This window comes from Myodes glareolus, chromosome 5 (genome assembly GCF_982192425.1).
Source record: "Myodes glareolus chromosome 5, mMyoGla1.1, whole genome shotgun sequence".
In the NCBI taxonomy this organism is placed as follows: Eukaryota; Metazoa; Chordata; class Mammalia; order Rodentia; family Cricetidae; genus Myodes; species Myodes glareolus.
In genome coordinates, this window is record NC_142030.1 from 63,311,287 (window position 1) to 63,334,757 (window position 23,471).

At 38.5% G+C, this 23,471-nt stretch overlaps 1 protein-coding gene across 2 annotated transcripts in view; it reads right to left on the reverse strand.

The window, feature by feature from the left end:
• Rc3h1 (ring finger and CCCH-type domains 1) overlaps nt 1-23,471 on the reverse strand; it is an 83,718-nt gene that overhangs the window by 29,018 nt on the left and 31,229 nt on the right. For both annotated transcript variants that reach the window (XM_048421519.3, XM_048421518.3), the window contains exons 3-8: nt 21,020-21,140; nt 19,331-19,570; nt 18,596-18,771; nt 14,348-14,548; nt 11,117-11,249; nt 3,558-3,676 (exon numbers count right to left, since the gene is read on the reverse strand). In XM_048421519.3, coding sequence (XP_048277476.1) covers nt 3,558-3,676; nt 11,117-11,249; nt 14,348-14,548; nt 18,596-18,771; nt 19,331-19,570; nt 21,020-21,140 — 990 coding nt within the window. The remainder of the gene's footprint in view (nt 1-3,557; nt 3,677-11,116; nt 11,250-14,347; nt 14,549-18,595; nt 18,772-19,330; nt 19,571-21,019; nt 21,141-23,471) is intronic.

Consider the following 23,471-nt stretch of genomic DNA (forward strand, 5'->3'; position numbering starts at 1 on the left):
GGGGTGGAAATCCCAGAGTTTAAAATTAATTTTTTTAAAAGGTTTATTTATTAATTTATACACCATCTGCCTACAAGTATCCCTGAAGGCCAGAGGAGGAAATCAAATCTTATTACAGATGGTTATGAGACACCATGTGGTTGCTGGGAATTGAATTCAGGACCTCTGAAAGAACAGTAAGTGTTCTTTACCCCTGAGCCATCTCTCAGCCCCCAAAATTAAATTTTTAAATTTTAACTATTTATTATTTGTGTGTGTGTGTGTGTGTGTGTGTGTGTGTGTGTGTGTGTGTGTATGTGTATAGAGGTGGACAATGGAAGATCAAGGAAAATTTTGTGGAGTTGGTTCTTTCTTTATACTTTTACCTGGGTTCCAGGTATTGAACTTAGTTGCATAAAAGTCTATGTTTGCTTTTTTAGTTGCATAAAAGCTTTTGCCTGCTGAGAGAGCTTTAAGTTCAACTTAAAATTTAAAAGTAGTATAGGAGGCTCAGAGTTAGGGCTGTTCTTCTGGAGGACCTGAGTTCAATTACCCACATGGCAGCTCACAATCATCTAGAACTCCAGATCCAGGGAATTAGGCACCCTCTTCTGGCCTGAGTGTTGGAGCAATCCTGAACTGGGGTTAGTGCCAGCTCTCAAGACTGTGTCAGAGATGTTTCTCTGTGCAGGGGATGAGGTTAACAAACTCACAACTGCTCACAGAGAAAAGAATAGGTGACTATGGAGGGCTCAGCTACAAATGAGACGTGTTTATGTTGCTTGCTCTTATATGAACACACGCATATATGCGCACCCCCCCCCCCCAAGGCTTAGAATTCAACATGGGTGAGGAGTCTGGCAGAAAGACTGTACATAACCACACCAGTGCACTCATGAACGTCAGCAATTGTGATCGCCTACATAAAGAAGAGTCAGTCAATTCTAGCATGGAATAGGAAGAGGCTCATGAGCTCCTGAACCAACTGAGAAGCTTTGAACAGTGATGGCTCATGAAGGAGGACAACTTGAAGTATGTTGACCGTGCTCCAGGGTTGCTCTCACATTCAGAAGTATGGTGCGGGAGAATTATCTGTATTCTGTCAATCATGTATTTTATTAAAACGCTGATTGGCCAGGCAGGAAGTATAGGTGGGTCAACCAGACAGGAAGTAGAGGCGGGGCGATGAGAACAGGAATAATCTGGGAAGCAGGAAGCTCCCTCTGCCATTCCTGCCCAGATCACCGAAGAAGCAACATGTGAGCTGACAGCTGAAAAAGGTACCAAGCCATATGGCTAACATAGATCAGAATAATGGGTTAATATACGCTATAAGAGTTAACAAGAAGCCTGAGCTGGGGGCTGGAGAGATGGTTCAGTGGTTAAAAGCCTTGCCTGCTCTTCCAAAGGTCCTGAGTTCAATTCCCAGCAACCACATGGTGGCTCACAACCATCTATAATGAGGTCTGGTGCCCTCTTCTGGCCTTCAGGCATACACACAGAAAGAATATTGTATACATAATAAAATAAATATTAAAAAACCAAACCAAACCAAAACAAAACAAAAAAAACAAGAAGCCTGAGCTAATAGGCCAATCAGTTTATAATCTTATGGAGTCCTGTGTGTGATTTCTTTGGGGCTTGCTGGCTGTGGGATACTGGGCGGGACAGATACCCCAACAAGCTGGTCCTTCATGTTACAGAAGTATATAGATAGTACAAATTGGTGGGTTATGAAATTTAAATTTTAAAAAAGAGGACATTAAATTGGAGGTACAGGTAAGTCTGAGCTCAGGAGTTAAGGGGAGGAGCTGGGGAATGAGCATGATCATCACTATATAAACTTCTCAAAGAAAATAAAAAAAAGTTCTAACATGCTGATATTCTCAAATACATGTGGTACCAAAAACTATTAATTTTAATTATTAATAAGCTAGATATGACTCAGAGGTTAAGAATATTTTTGTAGAATACTGGGAGGTTCAGTTTAGTTCCCTGCACACAGGTGGAGACTTACAGGTATCTATAACTTGAGTTCAAGGGGATCCAATGCCCTCTTCTGACTTATGAGGGCACCAGGCCAAACATGTTGCAAATATATACACAGAAAAAAACATACATACACATAAAATGTTGAACTTTTTTCCCCCTCAATAAATTTCAGGGTTATCTTTCTATATTTTAAAGAGTTTAAGACTTTGACAATAGTCTCAGCATCTAGAAGTTGAGGAAGGAAGACCAAGCAGTTCAAAGTCTTTTTCAACTATACAGTGAGCTCATGGTAGAGGAGCAATGGACCAGCCTGACTCTATCTTGTTATAAGGTCAAAATAAGTTCATTCCTGTTTCCTGTAAAACTTGGGTTCAACCATATCTTGACCAAATTTTTGGAATTTAGTATGTTCCACAACCTATAGCCTAATCTTCACCCTGGTAAGTAATATGTTCCAACAAATAATTTTTGAGATGTTGGGCCAAGTTCCTATGTAACCAAAAACCCAATCCTCTAGTCTTGTAGGGGCTAATATAAACCCCATTTTAGGGAGATAGCTCCGCTTAACAAAGCTTGCATAATTTGGCCAAAGAATTTAGTTAACTTAATGTCTTTATACTTGTTCAGTGGGATTAAGAGTGGGCTATGTGAGTCCCTGTCTCACAAAAAATAAAACAAAAAATTTTCAAAATTTATACTCTTTTAACATTTGTGTAGTTATAACATATAACTGTGCATTAAAAAAAAAAAACCCAATCTTGGGCCAGCAAGATGGTTCAGTGGGTAATGCTGCCAAGCCTATCAACCCAAGTTTGATCTTTAGGACCCACAAGGTCCTCTCACCTAAACGTGCATGCCCACACATAAACAGAAATAAGTGTAAAAAATATTTTTTAAAATTAGAAGATGACTTGGCACACATGTGAATATAAACATTATTAATGAAATTCCTTAAAATACCAACAGATTAAAAAAAATCTTAGATACTAGTGATACAACATTAGTACCAAAAGTGACATTATTATACTGAAATATAATATAAAGTGAAGAGAGTAATCATTTTTAAATGGAATAAGCTTTACCACAGAATCAAATTTTATCCATCAAATGTTGCATAAGATGTAAAATAACCCCAGAACAATGACCAATAAGAATTATTGTCAAATAAAATTACTTAAGCAAAACAAACACACTAACTGTTAACCATGTTAACTTATAATTTCTACAGTTTTTTTCTTTGAAAAACAATTTTAAAAATTATTTTATATGTATGGGTGTTTTGCCTACATGTTTGTCTGTGCACCAGAGCATGCCTGGTACCCACAGAGGCTAGAACAGGGCATCTGATTCCCTTGAAAATGGAGTTAAGGAGGTTGTAAACCATGATGTGGGTGTTGGGACTTGAACCTGGGCTCTCTGGAAATGCAGCCAGTACTCTTAACCACAGAAACTTTCTTCAGCCCCTATAATCAGAAACTTAAAATATCCATATCATTATTTTCTGTTTTATATCTCTACCTATACTGGCCAGTTTCTAGGTATACCTAGAGTGACTTATCTGCAGATTTCAAACAGCAACCTCTTACCTGCTGTTGGTCTGCTCCTTTTTTGCTGTGGTTCTGAATATAATCAACCAGTCCATGTACTACTGTACGTACAGCAACCAGGCCATTTTCTAACTGTTCCCATGTTGGAGGAGGAGCATCTATAAAATGAAAAATTAAACAAAATCTATAATCTTATGCAATGTTTTATCCAATATTAAACTAATGAAAGAAGTATATTAACACTTTGATGCAATAAAGTTGATCATTACAGAGCTTTCAGACACTTACTCATCTGTGATCAAGGACCTAGGATCACCTGAGGGTGGGTCTCAGGGCTTGCCTGAGAGAGATTCTCTTGATTATGTTAACGTATGTAAAAGACTATCCCCTAGGCAGAAGATTATGGATCGTATAAAATGGAAAGCCAGCTAGGCAATAGTTACATTCATCCCTCTCTGTTTCCTGACAGTTGATATGATGTGAGCACCTGCCTCAAGCTCACCCTGCCTTAACTTCCCAGCCATGATATGATAGACAGTACCTTGAGCTGAGAGCTAAAATAAACCCTCTCTTAAACTGCCTCCACAACACACACAGTAACACATACTAACACAGAATAAAGTGAGAAGACATTCTCTTCTTTCTTTCTTTCTTTTTTTCTTTCTTTCTTTTTCTTCTTTCTTTGTTTCTTTCTCTCTTTCTTCTTTCTTTCTTTTCTTTCTTTCTTTGTATTAGTTTTGGTTTTTCGAGACAGGGTTTCTCTGTAGCTTTGGAGCTTGTCCTGGAACTAGCTCTGTAGACCAAGTTGGCCACAACCTCAGAGATCTGCCTGCATCTGCCTCCCAAGTGCTAGGATTAAAGGCGTGGGCCATCACTGCCCAGCCGAGAAGACATTTTCATAGATTAATTCTATATAAGACTACTGTTGATGGCATTTGAACTGGGTTTTAAAACACAAATGGCATTTTAACTCTGGGAGGGAGAATCAGGTTTGAAAATACAGGAAAAGCACACAAAAGACCACTAACCCTACCTGATAAATATATGACATTTAATTGGGGCTAGTTTATAGTTTCAGAGGTTTCATCCATTATTTATCTTCATGGTGAGAAGCATGGCAGTGCAATGCTTCAACAGAAGCAATGCAAGCAACAGACATTATTATTATTATAGTTGTTGCAGAAGTAATAATAATCAAAACAAATTCCCCTACTATATTCAAGGTGAAGATCTAGACAATAAGAAGAATGATAAAAATGTAAGAGTACTTAGATAATGATGAATTGAAAAAACAGAGCAAAGAAAGTGTGGTGTGGGAGAATTGTTTGTATTCTATCAATCATGTATTTTAATAAAACGCTGATTGGCCAGGCAGGAAGTATAGGTGGGTCAACCAGACAGGAAGTAGAGGCGGGGTAATGAGAACAGGAGTATTTCTTCTGGGAAGAAGGAAGCTCTTCCTTCATTCCTGCCCATACCACTGAAGAGGCAACATGTGAGCTGCCATGCTGAGAAAGGTACTGAGCCATGTGGCTAACATAGATAACGATAATGGATTAATATAAGTTACAAGGACTAATAAGAAGTCTGACCTAATGGGCCAATCAGTTTATAATCTTATGGAGTCCTGTGTGTGATTTTCCTTGGGGTATGCCGGCTGTGGGACAGAAACCCCAACAAGCCGGCCCTCATGTTACAAAAGTGGAACAAGTACATGTAAACTTTAGACAGAGATGGTCTCCTTGAAAATGAGGGTGGGGGATATAATACAATGTTGCCTAACATGCTCCAAGGTCTTGGTTTCTACTCCTGGAGGCTTAAAAATAAAACAAAAAGAGAGAAACAAAGTTAAATATGGTTAAAGACCCAAAAGAAAGGTTTAAACATGTTCAATAAAGTTATTAAGGGAGAAACATTATTCAGAGAAAAGAGCAAGTGTAAAGACCTTGGTATGGAAGTATAAATGACGTTTTCCATAGCGGTGGCAAATTTAGACAGAGGTAATGGAAGAGAAGACCATGATAAGAGATTATTTTAGATCACCCTACATCACAGAAAAAACTTTAACCTTTATTCTGAGTATGGAACTACACAGTAGAATTCTGAGCACAGAAATAGCAGCATGAAGAAGAACTCAAATCCCGTGAGAAACAGGCAGTTAGTTCATAATCTACATGGAGAGATCAGGCTTATAGAAGGGAAGGCCACTGGATTTTGAAAGGGCCCAGGCAATATGCCAATGAATCATATATACATTATGAGAAAAAGAAGAGTGGGATTTCTCTAAGGATTCTGGACCAACAAATGGAAGAATGGAGCAGTCACTAGGAGGACAGGGATTAAGGTCCCACATTTGGAGAGATAAAGTCTGAAATGTTTACGAGACATTCAAAAGGACATGCTAGATGGACACACACATAACAACACAGTGCTAGGGGAAAGGGTCTGAACCTAAAGGACCATCAATTAACATACATGCCATTATATTTTGTGCCACCAAAAGGTGAGGGGGGAGATGAATTTATACCACTGTACGAAGTACAAATTTACTTAAGTTTTAGAAAAACTAAGTTAAAAAAAAAACAAACAAACTGGCAAACAAAAAAAAATCCAACATGACGGTCCACAACCATCTTTAACTCCAATTGCAGAAAATCTGGCCTGGTAAAAGAAAGAAAAAAAAAAGAAAAGAAAAGAAAAGAAAAGAAAAGAAAAGAAAAGAAAAGAAAAGAAAAGAAAAAGAAAATCTCCCTCAATAGAAGAATGGTTAAAAAAGGTGTGGAACACAAATACATTAGAGTTTTACTCAGCGGTAAAAAACAATGACATCTTGAATTTTCCATGCAAATGGGTGGACATAGAAAACGCTTTACTGAGTGAGGTAACCCAGACCCAAAAAGAGGAATATGGTATGTACTCACTCATAAGTGGATTCTAGCCATAATTAAAGGTCTTTGAGCCTATTATTCATGATCCTAGAGAAGCTAAAAAAGAAGGTGAACCTGAAGAAAATCATGTAGTTATCCTTCTGGAGATTGGAAGTTGACAAGAGTGCCAGGCTACCTCGGGTGCATGGGGGATGAGGGGCTGTTGGAAGGGGAGAGGGTTAGAGAGAAGGGAATAGGGGAGGAATGGGGAAAGCTCGGGGGATTGGGATGGGGGGGAGGGAGGAAGGATGGATATGGGAGAAGGGAAGTATATATCTCAACTAAGGGAGTCATTTTAGGGTTTACAAGAGACTTGATTATAAACGGGATCACAGGTCCAAGGAGAGATCCCCAGTTTGTTCTCTGGACAGAGGAGAGGGTGCCTGAACCGGTCTTGGCCCATAACCATACTGATGAATATTTTGCTATCACTATAGAATCTTCATCTGGCGATGGATGGAGATAGAGACAGAGACCCACATTGGAACACTGGACTTAACTCCCTAGGTCCAAACGAGAAGCAGAAGGAAAGAGAACGTGAGCAAAGAAGGCAAGATCAGAGGGAACCTTCACCCGTTGATGGATGGAGATTGAGACAGAGACCCACATTGGAGCACTGGACTGAGCCCCCAAGGTCTAAATGAGGAGCAGAACGAGGGAGAACATGAACAAGAAAGGCAGGACCGTGAGGAGTGCGTTCACCCACTGATACAAGGGGACTGATCTAATGAGAGTTCACCAAGGCCAGTTGGACTGGGACTGAACGAGCACGTGATCCAACCAGATTCTCTGAATGTGGCCGGATTCTCTGAATGTGGCGGGCACGGGGTCTTTCTGAAAAGCCATTGACAATGACACTGGGACTTGTTTCCTCTGCATACACTGGATTTTTGGGATCCAGTCTGTTTGGATGCTCACCTTCCTGGACCTGGAGGGAGGGGGGAGGAACTTGAACTTCCCACAGGGCAGGAAACCCTGACTGCTCTTAGGGATGGAGAGGGAGTGGGGGGAGTGGGAGGGTGTTGGGAGGAGGGGAGGAAATGGAAACTTTTATAAATTAATACACTTTTATAAATTAAAAAAAAAAGAAAATCTGACATCCTCTTTTGACCTCCAAAGATACCAGGCATGAAGACAGTCACACACATGCAAGCAAAACCTTGATACACAGAAAATAAATCTAAAAACAACTCTTTCTTTTCTCTTTCTTTCATTCTTTCCTCCTTCCTTTCTTTTTTAGTTTTTTTGGGACAAAGTTTCTCTGCAGCTTTGGGGCCTGTCCTAGAACTAGCTCTTGTAGACCAGGTTGGCTTCAGACTCTCAGAGATCTGCCTACCTCTGCCTCCCGAGTGCTGGGATTAAAGGTGTGCGCAACCACCCATCCTAAAAACAACTATTAAAAGGATTTACAAAGTAATAAAAGTGTGGAAAATCTGTTCAATAATGATATTTAAAGATATAATCTTTCTTGGGAATGAGTTTAAATTGACATTCAAAAAGTAAAGTCAGGCCGGGCGATGGTGGCGCACGCCTTTCATCCCAGCACTTGGGAGGCAGAGGCAGGTGGATCTCCGTGCGTTTGAGGCCAGCCTGGTCTACAAGAGCTAGTTCCAAGACAGGCTCCAAAGCTACAGAGAAACCCTGTCTCGAAAAACCAAAAAAAAAAAAAAAGTAAAGTCAGAGATTATGGAAATGTGAAATAAGCAGATGGCAATGACAAATGAAACTGACAGAACAGGGTGACCTAGAAGTCAAGAAAATTGATTCAGTGACAATGACAAGCCATGCTGGAGGTAGGGGCTGGAGAGACGGGCAGCAGTCAAAATGAGTCTGTTCTTCAGAAGACCCAAGTTCAGTTGCCAGCACGCACACAGGGCATTCACAAACAGCAGTAACTCTAGCTCCAGGGGATCCAGTGCTTTCTACTGGCCTCAAGGGACTTACTAAAGAAGAGCAGATAAACTATGTCTCAAAGGGTATGCAGAACAAGTGAAAGAACATTCAGATGAAAAAAAAAAACACAACTAGAAGAATAGGCATCAAAGATGAACTCACTTTGAAACACGGGACAAATCATGGTGCATATCAGGAAGCATTTGGGAAATGGGTCTGGAGTGATGATACCAACATTGACAGAGTTCTTTGGAAATCTATTTACAGAGGTAAAACTTGATACTAAGAATGCTGAGGAAATAGCTCCAAGGGCACAGACACTACTTCTGCGGATGGGGGTAGGGTGGGGTGATATGATGTGGGAGTCCACTTGGTGTGCTGTGATTACCATTAACCAATAAAGAAACTGCTTTAGATCTACAGCAAGGCAGAACTTAGGTAGGCAGGGAAAGCTAGGCTGAATGCTGGGAGGAAGAAGGGCGGAGTCAGAGACACACTATGGAGACATGCTGTAAGCCACTGTCAACATGGGATAAATTAAGACGTAAGATTTAGCCAATAAGAAGCTAGAGCTAATGGGCCAAGCAGTGTTTTAAATAAGCTAAACCAGCATGTATATTATAAGGTATCATGACTTCCAAATTTGGGTCTAAGGATATGTTGCTTTGGAAAAAAGGGTCTTCTGTTTCCACAGAGGATGAGAATCTGTGGATTACTTCCAGACTGGTGTGGTTTGATGGACCAAGGCTCCCTGAAAGGTCACTGTGAACACCCCAAAAAATACCCTCAAAAACTTACTTTACCCAATAAACAGCAGGAAGCAGTTTGGAGAGAAATAACTATGCCCATATTCCTAAATATTGTTTATAAATGTTTATATTTAAAGGGGGATATGATACAGATAATTTGCATTGGTATGGATCTTGGTTTATTGATAGAAACTTAAAGTCAACTTTGTTATATGTATAATTGTGCTCTTGATTAAGGTATTGTGTTTGTACAGCTCATTTAAAAATGTAATGTATAATTAAGAAATATAACTTAATAGAGTCATCTATAATAGTCAAGATTGTCGTTATGTTAGTTAGATTTTTCTAGATGTACAGAGATGTATTTTAGATGGATAGGTATTCTTCAAATCTTTCAGAGAACTAAAAAATACGGCATTTAAAATGTTTTAATAACTTAGAACTTTTCATGACAATGAGACACACCTGCTCCTGGCAGTACCAATTACTTCAAGAGGAAGATGGGCATCAAAGATGTTCCTTATGGAGTTTGCTAGCCATTTGGGCAAGAAACTGCTTTTGCCTGGACTGCTTAATTGGAAATGCAGGACCCACAGAGAAATGACCGCTGAACTTGCCTAAAGGTGAGATGATCCTTCGGGGTTCCTGCTTCATGAAAGAGTCTGCCAGACATTCTGCAGAAGAAAGTGATTAACAAACTGCCAATAAAGGCAGACCTGTCTTTGAAATTTCCTGCTTCATGGAAGTCTGCTGGATGCTATGGGCTCTGAAGATAGATGCCCCAAAGGTACAGAACTTTGGTTGACTGTCCAGGCAGCGAGAAGTCTCTGTCAATTCTAGAGTTTTGGAAGCTTATAATGCACTTCCTGTTTACTTAGCTAATATTGTATTCTTCTGTGGTCTTTGATGGAGCTGAAGAATTTATAGTAATAGCTTTCCTTAGTTGTGATAAAAGATAAAGTAGATGTAAATATTGTAACTATTTCTGGCTTGATACCTGTTTTATATGTAATTTTATTATGTTAAAGCTTTCCTTTTTGTTTAAACAGAAAAGGGGAAACAGTCCTTCTGTCTATGTGTTGCTTTTATTGGTTAATGAATAAAGAAACTGCCTTGGCCTGTTGATAGGGCAGAACTTAGGTAGGCAAGAAAAACTAAATGGCATGTTGGGAGAAAGGAGGCAGAGTCAATGAGAAGCCATGGAGCCACCGGAGAAAGATGTTGGTAACTTTAGCTAGTAGGCCACGGCCTCATGGTGATGCACAGATTAATAGAAATGGATTAAATTAAGATATAAGAGTTAGCCAATAAGAAGCTAGAGCTAATGGGCCAATCAGTGATTTAATTAATAGTTTCTGTGTGGTTATTTAGGTTCTAGGCGGCTGGGATGAACAAGCGGGCCTTCCTCAAACAGAGATGCATATTAAAAATAAAGCAGCAGAAGCTTTTCTGTAGCAAAGAGGCAGCCAATATTAATAAGTGCTGAAAATATAGGAAGTAGCTTAAGAGTTTGACATTGTCTCAGGGAGTAGTAACTAGGAAACTGTAGTCTCTGTATGGAGTGCTACCTCTGCTTAGAAGGAAACCTTGAGAAGACAGCAGCTAAAATATTGTTCAGCTAACATGTCACTGGGTACATTTTCAGGTCAAGGATGGGTGAGAAAGGAATACCCAAGTACTATTAATGGAACAATATATGTGAAGATGGGGTAAGAAGAAGGCACTAAAGGAAACCTGAGGAAACAAGTTGTGGCACAGATGTGAAAAGAGTAAAATGCAGAATGGTGTGGCAGGAGAGCTATTTTCTTAGTGAGCGAGGCAGTACAATATAAAGTATTGAATGAATTTTAGTTGAGGTGAACTAATGAGATAAAGAGGACATTATCTGTGGCAAAACTTAAAATACTGCTGAAAATATCTGGGAAACTACTTTGGGAAACTTTACAGGAATGTACAAAACATAATTGAAGAATCACCAAGCAGTACTGAGTTACATATAAAATAGTTCATTAATTTCTCTTGGTTTTACCTGGACTAGGGTCAATGTTTGCTAGTAGCTCCAAGTGGGGTCTTAGTCGGTTCAAGTTTGCTGGGTCTCCAGTTCGCTGGAGAGCAATTGTTAGCTCCTGAACACTCTGTGCAAAGGAGGCAGGGGTCTGCAACTTAAAAAGAAAAGGTCAGCATTAATTTGCCATTTAAAACATTAAAACCCCTTTTAAAAACACAGTTTGTTTACACCTTCATTTTTGCAATTTATTTAGTTTGTATCTATCCACCTAACCTATACTTTGGCCAGACTGAATTACTTGCTGGCTAAACAAGATCTCTCTATCCACAGCTTGGTACATTATGTACAATGCTAAGCGTCCTCTTCTATCACAGACTTGAAACGCAAGGCCTTTCTTCTGATACTATCTTTTAGTTGGGTTATTGGTAGTCTTTCCAAACATAACTGAAATTTGAAGGCATAAAACCTAGAAATAATGAGATGATAGAATAATGCCACTGAGTATAGTCGTACTGAATGAGTTCAAGTTCTTAAGACCAAAGATCATGACACTAAATATATAAACTGCACAAATAAATTTCATTCATTAAATAGTCTAAATAATTTTGAATGTCTAGGACACTGATGGCTGCTGGAGAAGAAACAGTTACCTTTCTTTAAGGTGTGGGCCCTGGTAGGGTGCCCCTGTTCCTGTGGATGACCCTGAATTCATGTGCATGCAGGTATCACTAACTAGACTCAGTGGGATAGTGTGAAGAAAAAAAGGGAGAGAGAATATGAAAGTAGGAAGACATCATCTTGAGTAAGATGGGGTATGGAAAATGAGAATAGGGAGCTGGAGTAGATATGATCAAGATAAAATTGTCAAAGAAAAAATATTGTAAAAAATATTCTGATTTAGCTTGGGATTCTTAAAGGTTGTATGTTTCTATAAGACTTCTGAGACATGCTCTCACACAAACTCCCCTCTGCTGACCATGCATACATGATTTTCAGCTGGGAAAAAGTTGATTTTTCTCCTAACAGTAATTATGAGTTCTTACTTGAAAACATTTAGCTCTTTTGGCAGCTAATTCCTCTCTCAAAAGTTCATTCTGTAAAAGGTTACTTCAAAAACATACATTTTTTTTTTTTAAAAATTAACACAACTACCATTAGAATCCTGGGATGACTTTATGTTTTAATATACACATATTTTTTTGTTTTTTTTTGAGACAAGGTTTCTCTGTAGCTTTGGGGCCCTGTAGCTCTTGTACACCAGGCTAGCCTCAAACTCACATAGATCCACCTGCCTCTGCCTCCCGAGTGCTGGGATTAAAGGCGTGCAACACCACTGCCTAGCTCTCTCTCTCTCTCTCTCTCTCTTTCTCTCTCTCTCTCTCTCTATATATATATATAATACAAAAAATTATATATATATATATATATATATATATAATTTTAAAACTAAAACTCAATCAGTAACGCTTGGTGGCACACGCCTTTAACCCCAACACTCAGGAGGCAGAGGCAGCATATCTTTTTGAGTTCCAGGCCAGCCAACCAAAAACAAACTCAGTTTGTGTATCTTAAATAACTGTTTAGATGTGAAATCTTGATCTTCCTAAGTGATACAAACAAGTCATTTGTTTCACCATGCCCAAATATTTAGATGTATACTCTAGGGTCAAATTCTTTCCTAGATCTTGATATGCTAATGCATCTTCTTTGTGAATTGCTAGCTCGTGTTTCTTTCTCCAAGTACTCATTATTATTAATACTTTTGTTTGGTTTTTGAGACAAGGTTTCTCCACGTTACTTTATAGTGTGGAGGTCCAAAGGGGTCAAAGGTCAGAGAGTTTGGGACTTGCTTTTAGTTCATTCAAGGTTATTGTGCTTCTACTCAAACAAAGGTCACAGCTATCTGTAAATCAGAGTTATGTTCTCTCAAGAATATCTTCAACGAGTGTGGCTAGTTGCCAGACATTGTGCTCCTGAAGTAGGGAAGTAGTTGGTTCCTACCTAAAGTAATCCTAAGGATCCAACTAAGTTCTAGTTCCCTTTATGGAAATAACTAGGGAATCCACCTAGGGAGAGGGTTTGCCTACAGAGTGTTAGATCTAGGGCATGAACGATGAATGTACCCCATGACTTTCAATTTGTATGCTAATACAGTCCTTTTGTTCTACTCCTACCTTTTGAAGGAGCTTACTGAAAATTTCAAACTCACCATGGAAGGTAACTTTAGTATATGTAAAAATTATTCTGAGTGAGAATCATAAAGCCTCAATAGATCATTCATTAAATTGCTACTATGTAAGATTAGATAAAAGCATTTGGAAACAGGGTTTAGGGACTAGAGAGATGGTTCAGTGGTTAAAAGTACTGGCTGTTCTTCCAGATATAGTTCAACTATATATATTCAACTCCCAATATACACGTGGAAGCTCACAACTATTTGTAACTCTAGTTCCAGGAAATCCAAAGCCCTCTTCTGGTGCGGGAGAATTGTCTGTATTCTGTCAATCATGTTTCAAATAAACGCTGATTGGCCAGGCAGGAAGTATAGGCGGGTCAACCAGACAGGAAGTAGAGGTGGGGCCATGAGAACAGGAGATTACTAGGAAAGAGGAAGCCCATTCCCCCAAGTCCTGCCCAGATGAAGAAAGAAGCAGGATGTGGCCTGCCCCCCCCCCCCGCTCCCTCCCTCCTGATAAAAGTACTGAGCCATATGGCTAACATAGATAAGAATAATGGGTTAATATAAGTTATAAGAGCTAATATAAAGCCTGAGCTAATGGGCCAATCAGTTTATAACTTATGGAGACCTCTGTGTGATTTTCTTTGGGACTTGCCAGCTGTGGGAACTGGGCAGGACAGAAACCCTAAGGAGCAGGCCCTCCTACTACACTCTTCTGGCTTTTTCAGGAACCAGGCACTATGTGAAGCACTGCCATACATGTATGTAAACTGTAATACACATAAAATAAAAATAAATAAATAAACCTAGAAATATGCTGTAACTATTACAGTGATCCAAATTCAAGAGAATAATAAAGGAAGAGCAATGATGATAAGGAATATGGGCGAAGACCAGCTGAAGCACTGCAACACTAACCAAATGTCATTCTGATGGACTAACTGTGATCCGATTCTCAGCCACATTTACAGAAACCTGATATATGCTACTATCATGTCAATATTTATTGGTTAAAATAATAACTTATCAAGACTCTAAAATTATTCATGAGGTAAGAAACAAAAAGAGCCTACCTTGTCAATAATGGACTGCATATGAGATTTGTGAGACTGGTCTCCATAAAGCAAAGAGGACCACTGGTCTGGTGCAATTCTTAAGCCTGCTTCCATAGCAATCTGCACTATCTGGGAGTCATGTTCTCGTCGCAGAGCTTCATAAGTCCTAAATTCTTCTTTCAGCTGCATCAAAGAAGAATCTTCATCACGTTTGGTGACCTAAAAAAACACACACATACAAAAAAATATTTAATAACGTAAACACATGTAGACAAAACTGTAACTTAACTTTTGTATGTCTTAGTTTGATGTGTGCAAGCACTGCATGTGGCAGGCATATAGAAACAACTCCCAGAAATTAGTTCTCTTCTTTATGTGGGTTCCAAGACTACCATTGTACCATTGTCCCAACAAAAAATTTCAAAATAATAATTTCTTTTTAGCAGCAATAGCAAGATATATCATTCTGCCCTCAATACATCCCATTATAGATGTCAAAATCTTGCACTTTTTTTTTTTTGACACAGCTTTTTGCTATGTAGTTCTGGCTGATCTGGAACTCAAAGATCTGTCTGCTTCTGCACCCCCAAGTGATGGGATTAAAGACTTGCAACACCATACCCAGCCACAGATGTCAAAATCTTCTCATAGAAACAATACAATTATTATACTTGTACACAGGCATTTTAAAAAAATATGTAATGAGTGCAAAAAAACCATTCATAATGTAGATTACAACTCTAGGGCTTACCTAATATAAAGTTATCTGACACTAATAACAGAACTTCTAATGTGTGTAATTTTAAATGTGACTAATTTGAACTATCTTAATTTTTCCATCAAGTTTTGTGAAACAGGCCACAGTCAAAAAGTATAGACTTGCAGCTAGATGTGGCAATACTCACTTACAATCTTAATACTTGGGGTTGAGGCAAGACAATCAGGAGTTCAAGGTCAGCCTTATCTATTTAACAAGTTCAAGATCAGGGAGGGCTACAGAACACTGTTACAAAAACAAACAACAAAAACTAAGTCTGTTTTTAAGACAAAAAACAACCTTTTTTAAAAAATGAAAGGGCAGGGAGGGAGCTGGAGAGATGGCTCAGATGGTAAAGTGCTTACTTGCTTCAGAAATCCAGTACTACCAAATTGGGGGGTGGGGAGGAACGACCCAGGCATAACTTTAGACCCACGTCTATAAAGAGCACTGAAGAGACACAGACCTCCTTAGGCTTGTACCCAGCTATCTCAGTCAGTAAGCCCCAGGGTCAATGAGACCACCCACATAAAAATTAAAGTAGAGAGCAACTGGGGAAGACACCTGATGCTGGCCTCCAGCCTCTGCATGCATCTGCACTCCATATATTTACATAAATATGGTTTTCCTATACAGGATTTTTCTGTGTAGCCCTGGAACTCATTCTGTAGACCAGGTTAGGCCCAAACTCGGAGATCTATCTGCCTCTGTATCCCGAACACTGAGATTAAAGGCATGTGCCATCACTGCTTGGCTCAAAAATATTCTTTAAAAAAGCTACCTTGGTATGTGCTAGTTGGTATGTTAAATTACCTAATGAAACCATTTTAATGCTGTATTAACTCACTTTAAATCTTGCAGCATGTCTGACATAAGTGTTATTGTTATCCCAGTAACTGATACTTTAAGTCAGGGGGATTTAGGCCAAAGGCTTAAAAGCTTAAAATAATTCTAACCTAGACTCACCAATTCCTTAACACATTTTGAAAGGTATTTGGAGGTTGGAGCTGTAGCTTGTGGCAGAGTGGTTTCCCCATATTGCCAAAATTAAAAATCTTATTATATTAACCTTTTATTCCCAGAAGGACCCATGTTACGAATATAGAAAATTTCCAATTTTTTAACCTTTTACCTAAAAACACCGCCAACTACAACAGTCAGAAATTATAGATCCTACTTAAAAGATTTAAAAATGTACTCTTATTTATTTTTTCTAAAGCAATACTGGGTTTTATGAAGTAAAAAGTACAGTCTCAGAGAAAGATTCAAGTATGGGTGTTAAAAGAAACAACACAACTTCATCCTTATAACAAAGTAAGGTCTAACTAAAGTTTTCATTAGGAAGTCAAGTGAACAAACACAAAAGTACTGTAGTCAGAAAAACTTAACTACACTTTGCCATTTTCCAAAGACAAAAGTCTCCCAAAACATGTACATGTATGAAAATAATTCCTCAACATAGGCTAACCCTCTTTAAAAGGTAGAATAAGCTTTCTACATGATACAGTGGTTCCCTGGACATTTTATTTGGGTTGTGACTGCTGAGGATTGAATCCAGAGCCTTGGATATTCCATTAACACTCTATCACTGAACTATATTCCCAACACCTTCATCATTCTAAAAATAATCAAGAACTGGTCATGCAGGACAGCAAGATGCTCTACACTTGGCATAACCCTAACAACCTCAGAAACCACACAAAAGTGGAAGGAGAAAACCAAGTCACAAAACTGTCCTGTGACCACTATTCATGTGCCATGGCATGTGAGTGCCTACACATGTACACACATATATGCGTGTACGCACACACACACATATACACATTATTTTTGTTGTTGTTGTTGTTTTGAGACAGGGCTTCTTTGTAGCTTTGTAGACCAGGACATCCTCAAACTCCATCTGAGGTCTGTTGCAAGCAGTCTTCTCTCACTGCTTTTTTTTTTAAATTACAACATAAAGAACAATAACATGGAAAACATAAACATTCTCAAATATATTCTAAATTATATTTACTGAAGAATTACATTATTCTTTTTAACCATTACAATAAATGTAAAATACTATATCTAGAAACAATCTGAACTGAAGAGAGTAATTGTGGTTATAAGTCCATACAAAAAAATGAGACACCATTCAGTAAACTATCAGTTGAAGAATTATGGTGATTTCAGGAGTTTTCTTATAGTTAGCAAGCTAATAAAGTATTAGTTGTAGGTTATATCAGAAGAAAGAAAACTTTTAAAAAGAAAGGAAAATGAAGGGCTGGAGAGATGGCTCAGAGGTTAAGAGCATTGCCTGCTCTTCCAAAGGTCCTGAGTTCAACTCCCAGCAACCACATGGTGGCTCACAACCATCTCTAATGAGGTCTGGTGCCCTCTTCTGGCCTGCAGGTATACATGTAGACAGGATATTGTATACATAATAAATAAATAAATATAAGAAAAAAAAAGGAAAAATGAAACAGAATGAACAATAAGAGACACATGATGACTATCAATGTTTGAGACAGTGAAGATTTAACCTGGAATACAAGAAAATATGTCCAGCATTATCTTTTATACTAAAGTCAAATGGTAACTATATGTCTGGAACTGTACAAGCATAATTACAAAAGGAACAGCCTCTCTCCCCTACTTTTGTTTTTGTTTTTGAGACAGGGTTTCACTCTGTAGCCCTGAAACTCATTCTGTAGACCAGGATGGCCTCGAATTCAGAGGTTACCCTGCCTCTCCCTACTGAGTGCTGAGATTAAAGGCATTTGCTACCACAGCCTGGGTAGGAACAAACTTAAGAGTCTTGGTGCGTTGGCTGGCTAGTTTTATGTCAACTAGATTGTCGTTTGGGAAGATAGAACTTCAACTGAAAAAAAAAATGCTCCCACTAGACTGGTGTGTAGGCAAGTCTGTGGTGCATTCTTTTCATCAATGATTGTTGTGAGCAGGCCCTACTCACTGTGAGCAATGTCACCCCTGGGCTGGTTGGTGGTCTTGGGTGCTATAAGGTAGCATGCTGAGTAAGCAGCACTCCTCCACAGACTCTGCTTAATTCCTGTCTTGAATTCCTTCAATGATGGATTATGGTGTGGAAGTATATGAAAAATAAACTCTTTCCTTCCTAAGTTTGGTCATGTTTTCTCACTGCAATAGAAACCCTAACTAAGTAGAAATCCTAAGACAGTGGGAAATAACAGGTGATTAGTCTCTTCATTTAAGTCTAAGGGTTTGAGACTATATTTCAGCAATAGAGTACTTGACTAACATATGGAAGGCTCTAGATTAAATTCCCACCAGTGCAAACAGACAAACCAAAAACAAAACCAAACACATGAAACACAACAATACAATAGGACTAACTAGAGTATTATACAATCTGCCTTCTTTAAAAAAGAAAAAAATGCTGATTATTTTAAGAAAAGCACAGAAAATTGTATTAAAGTACAAGGTCAACATTTAAAGTCTGGAGAGAAAGCAATGTTCCAGCCTGAACTCAAGTTTAGTTAGATTCATACCTTGAAGCAGGAAGCTCTGTAAAGGAGCTGAACAACATGTCCAATGCTGGTTTTAGAGGCTTGAGGAAAACGTGGTTCCAGTCTTTGCACCACAAAGAGAACCAACACTTTCCGTGACAAAGCAGAACCATCTTCCAAGGCCAGCAAGACAAGCTTCAGTGCTTCCTCCTGCATTGCTAGAAAAAATAGTACAAATCAAAATCATGAACAATGATGACATAAATCTACTATCTGAAGAGCAACATAATACCATGCAATTAACAAGCTGGCATAGTGGTGCACATCTTCCATCCCAGCACTCTCTGGGCTCCTGGTAAGCCAAATCTACAGACTGAGTTCTAGGACAGTCGGGGCTATACAGCAAAATCTTGTCTCAAACAAAAATAAAAACAAAACAAAAAACCCAAGCAATACTATGTATTTAAAATTACATTTTAAAGCCATGCTTGTGGACAATTCTGTCTTATATGTATTTTATTAAGTAGATAAGTCATTGATATAGAAAAAAACATTTCAAAATGTTTTCAAACATTTCAAAATCAGTGAATTCTCGAAAAAATTAACATCAAGTCAGGATTATCAATGGGATAGTACTTGATAAGAGAATTTAACAAAAGATGAGGATTTGTACATTACTTAAGGGTTTGTTTTATCCTATACTTTTAGAATACCTTGTAAGGGTGGGACTGGGCAGTCAACAACAACAACAGTAACAACCAAACTTTAATTACATACCTGGTCCAAGGAACTGGCAGCCCCTAGCTCTTACTGCTGCCCAGAGATTAGAGGAGAGCTGCTGAGGATTTTGGTGCTGGAGAATGAGCTCTGTAACTGTGCGTTCACCTAAAGATCGAGCAGCCCTCATAGCACGGATCCTTCCTTCTTCTTCCACTAGCTGGCAGTGGACTAGAGTCACAAGCTTCCTCTGCATTGGGCGACTCAGAACACTCTGAGTAGTGCTATTCAGACCCACTCCTGCAGACGAGAACAAAGAAGCTATTTCCAGGTTTACTGGGCAATTTTGTGATCCAAGAGCACTTCCTCTAGAGTGGCTGATTTGTGGACATGTGACTAGTTCTTGGTCCTCTCAGAGAACTTAAAGTAAACAATAAGTCATCAGTTCGGTGTCCCACGTTTTTAATTCCAGCACTTGAGAGACAGAGGCAGGCAGATCTCTGTAAGTTTGAGGCCAGCCTGATCTACAGAGTTCCAGGACAGACAGAGCTACCTACATAGAGAAACCCCGTCTTGAAAAAAAAAAAAAAATAGATGAATAACTATACAAGACTATCATTTAAAAGTAAAATAAATGAATATATATAGGCACCATTCATTATGACATTCAAAATACTATTTATTATTCATTTATTTATTAATCTTAGCACTGGGAGGTATAAACAGGAGGATCAGAAGTAGTTCAAAGTCATCCTCAGCTATAAGGCAACTTTAAGCCAATCTGGACTAGACCTTGTCTCCAAGGGGGAAGAAGGGGCTGTCAACTGATGCAAAGCCCTTCTAAACCACTATTATATGCAGTCATTTCTACAGCCATTCATATTTCCAACATTACTTAAACTCTGGATTTAGTACTACTTTATTTGATGTGATTTATATTATTATTTAGCATGAAGTAGTGTAGCATGATTAATAAAAATCCAGAGACAGATATTGGGGTTCAACCTGAAGGTCAGAAAAGCAAAACAGCCAGCCACTGACTCTTACCTCTACCTCAGTCTGAAATGACAATCCTGCCTCCAGGAATCTCAGAATGAGACTGTGTCTGACAGCTGTCACCTCCCGTCTTATAATTCTCTCTAGGGCTGGGATTAAAGGAGTGCACTACTACCACTTGGTTTCTATGGCAAACTAGTGTGGCTGCTGGGATTATTAAAGGTGTGGGTCATCACTGCCTGGTCTGTAAGGCTGACTAATGGGGCCATTTTACTCTCTGATCTTCAGGCAAGCTTTATTTATTAAAATACAAATGAAATATCACTATAAAGTAGGTTTGGTTTATAATGAATAAACGAATTCATTAGCATTCACTAGGGCTGGCAGTAGAGATAGCTCAGTGGTAGAATGTCTAACACTGAAAACTAAGCAGGGAAAAGAGTGCAAGATTTCTCTTGAATGAGAATGAGAAATGAATGAGAACGGGAGGAGAGAGAGAAAGTTTTCATACATTAGTATTCATTTATAACATGCAATTTTTATGGTAATAGAAATATCCTTAACAGACATTTGGCCAAGTGTGGTGAGGCGCAACTTTAATCCCAACTCTTGAGTAGAGGCAGGTGGATCTCCATCAATGTGGCCAGCCTGATCGACATAGAAGATTCCAGGCCAACCAGGGATATACATTGAAACCCTGTCTCAAAAAACAAACTACTGTTTGTTTGGCATGGGTTTTATAATTGCATTTACCTCTAGCACTGCTGAGTGGTTTCAGGTACAAGGCTAATTCTTCTACACATTTCTTGGCTTCCTCATAATGCTTTGTATCTTCAACCCCACTACACAAAGTAATGGGCTGTTGCTCAGGGATCTGGAGGCCAAAAGAAAAGTTTTGAATATTTCATTAATTTATTAAATGTTTTATTGAGTACAATTTACCTGTTGATAGTCCTGATGCTTGCAACATTAAAACTACTAAATTTGTAAATTGCTTTTCAAAAATTTTCTTGTACATACACCATCTATTATTTTTCTATAGCAGCCTTACTAAAAGAGAATTCAAATACTATCATTAATAGGCTTAACACACACAATTCAATGATTTGTAGTATTAACAGCCAGTACCACTAACTGAAAATTTTCCTCACTCACAAAGGAAACTCTTTTGCCCCTACTCTCATCCCCACCCCGGGACAAGGCCTCAATCGCAGCCCTGGTTGATCTTGAACTTGTTATGCAGACCATGCTGGTAGTCTGCCTTTGAAGTACTGGGATTAATCAACCTGGTTGACTATTTATTATGTATACAACATTCTGCCTCCATGTATGCCCATATGCCAGTGGAGGGCGCCAGATCTCATTACAGATGGTTGTGAGCCACCATGTGGTTGCTAGGAATTAAACTCTGGACTCTGGAAGAGCAGCCGGTGCTCTTAACCACTGAGCCATCTCTCCAGCCCATTGACTTTCTTCTTTTGATGAATACATACAGAGAAAAGAGGAAAACCTCAGTGGTTGTTTCTCAATTACCTAGAGACAGGGTTTCTCACTGGCCTAGAACTTTTAAAGTAGGCTAGCCTGACTTCTAAATAAATTTCCAGCCCTGAGATTATAAGGATGTGCTACCATACTCGCTTCTTTTTGTAATGTTTACTTAATGTGTATATGTATTTTGCCTGCAAATATGTCTATGTACCCCACATATTACATTAGTTGGGTTGTAAGCTGCCATATGGGTGCTGGGAATCAAACCTAGGTCCTCTAAAAGACTAGTCAGTGATTTAATCACTGGGTCATCTCTCTAGCCTCCATACCCACTTCTTCCATCTTGATTCTTGGAAGTAAATTCAAGATTCCATGCTTGCAAGGAAAGTGCTTTACCAGTTAAGCTACTTCCTCAGTCCTCAATACTTCACTTATTTTTAATTATTATTTCATTATTTAATTATATCTCATTGTATTTATGTGGTCTCCAATAGATAAAATAATCTGCTTACAAACCCTTTTATACTTAACACCTACTTATTACCCACCTTTTTTGTTTGTTTTTGAGGTGGGGTTTAAACAACCCAGGTTAGTCTTGAGCTTCAGCCTCTTAGTGCTTAGACTACAAGTGTGTCTCAATATACCCTATTTAGTTTTCTTAAAGAGTCATGGCATTGGGTACAAAGTAGTGCCTCAACATATGATTTTTAACTCAATTAAATGTCTTAGTGTTGAGCATAAACGTTTATGAAGTGTAATATGATTCCCTTATGAGCCTGGTTTACATACAGATCGAGTTCAGGACAGTCAAGGCTATACAGAGAAACCTTGTTTCTTTTGAAAAACCACTTAAAACAAAAAAGAAGGAGGAGGAAGAAGAAGAAGAAAAAAGATGATTATTATCATTTCAGATACCTTGTGGCAAAAGTATTTAAAAATCTCTTTCAGTCAGTGTGGTGGTGTATGGATTTAATCCCAAAACACTCAGAAGGCAGAGGAAGGCAGATCTTTGGGTTCAAGACCAGCATAGTCTATATAGCAAATTCCAGGGCAGCCAAGGCTACACAGATCCTATCTCAAAAGTTAAAAATAAAGTTCAAAATACACATGAATTAGATTAATATATTTATTCATTTATTTTATCTGTATGAATGTTTTGCCTGCATGCATGTAAGTACACCATGAACATGTCTGGTGTCCAAAGAGGCCAGATGCAGGTACAGAAGGAACAGCGATGGTTATGAGTGACTTTTGTAGGGACTTAGAGCTGAACCTGGGTCCTCTGCCAGAGCAGCAAGTTCTCTTAACTATCAAGCCAGATCTCTCCAGCCTTGCTTTAATAATAATAATAAACATTAATTATACTAAAGTATGTATATATATATATATATATATGAAACGTTTTGAGACTTGCTAAATGTTTATGTATTTAATTCTCTGACATCCCGACATGATTTTACAGATAATATACAGGATGAAGAGGTCAGAATCAGCGATGAAATAGAACACAAAATGCTTAAGCTGAGACATACAGGTGGCAAAACCAAAGCTGAAAACACTTGACATTGTAAACAATACCAAAGCTAAGTAAAAGGATTAAACTGTATATAATTTAAACATTTATTAAAGCTTTATTATAAAAAACTTGCAAATAAGTATCACACACCAAAACAAACAAGTTAATTTTTTTAAAGATTTAAACTTTGTTTCTCCTTAT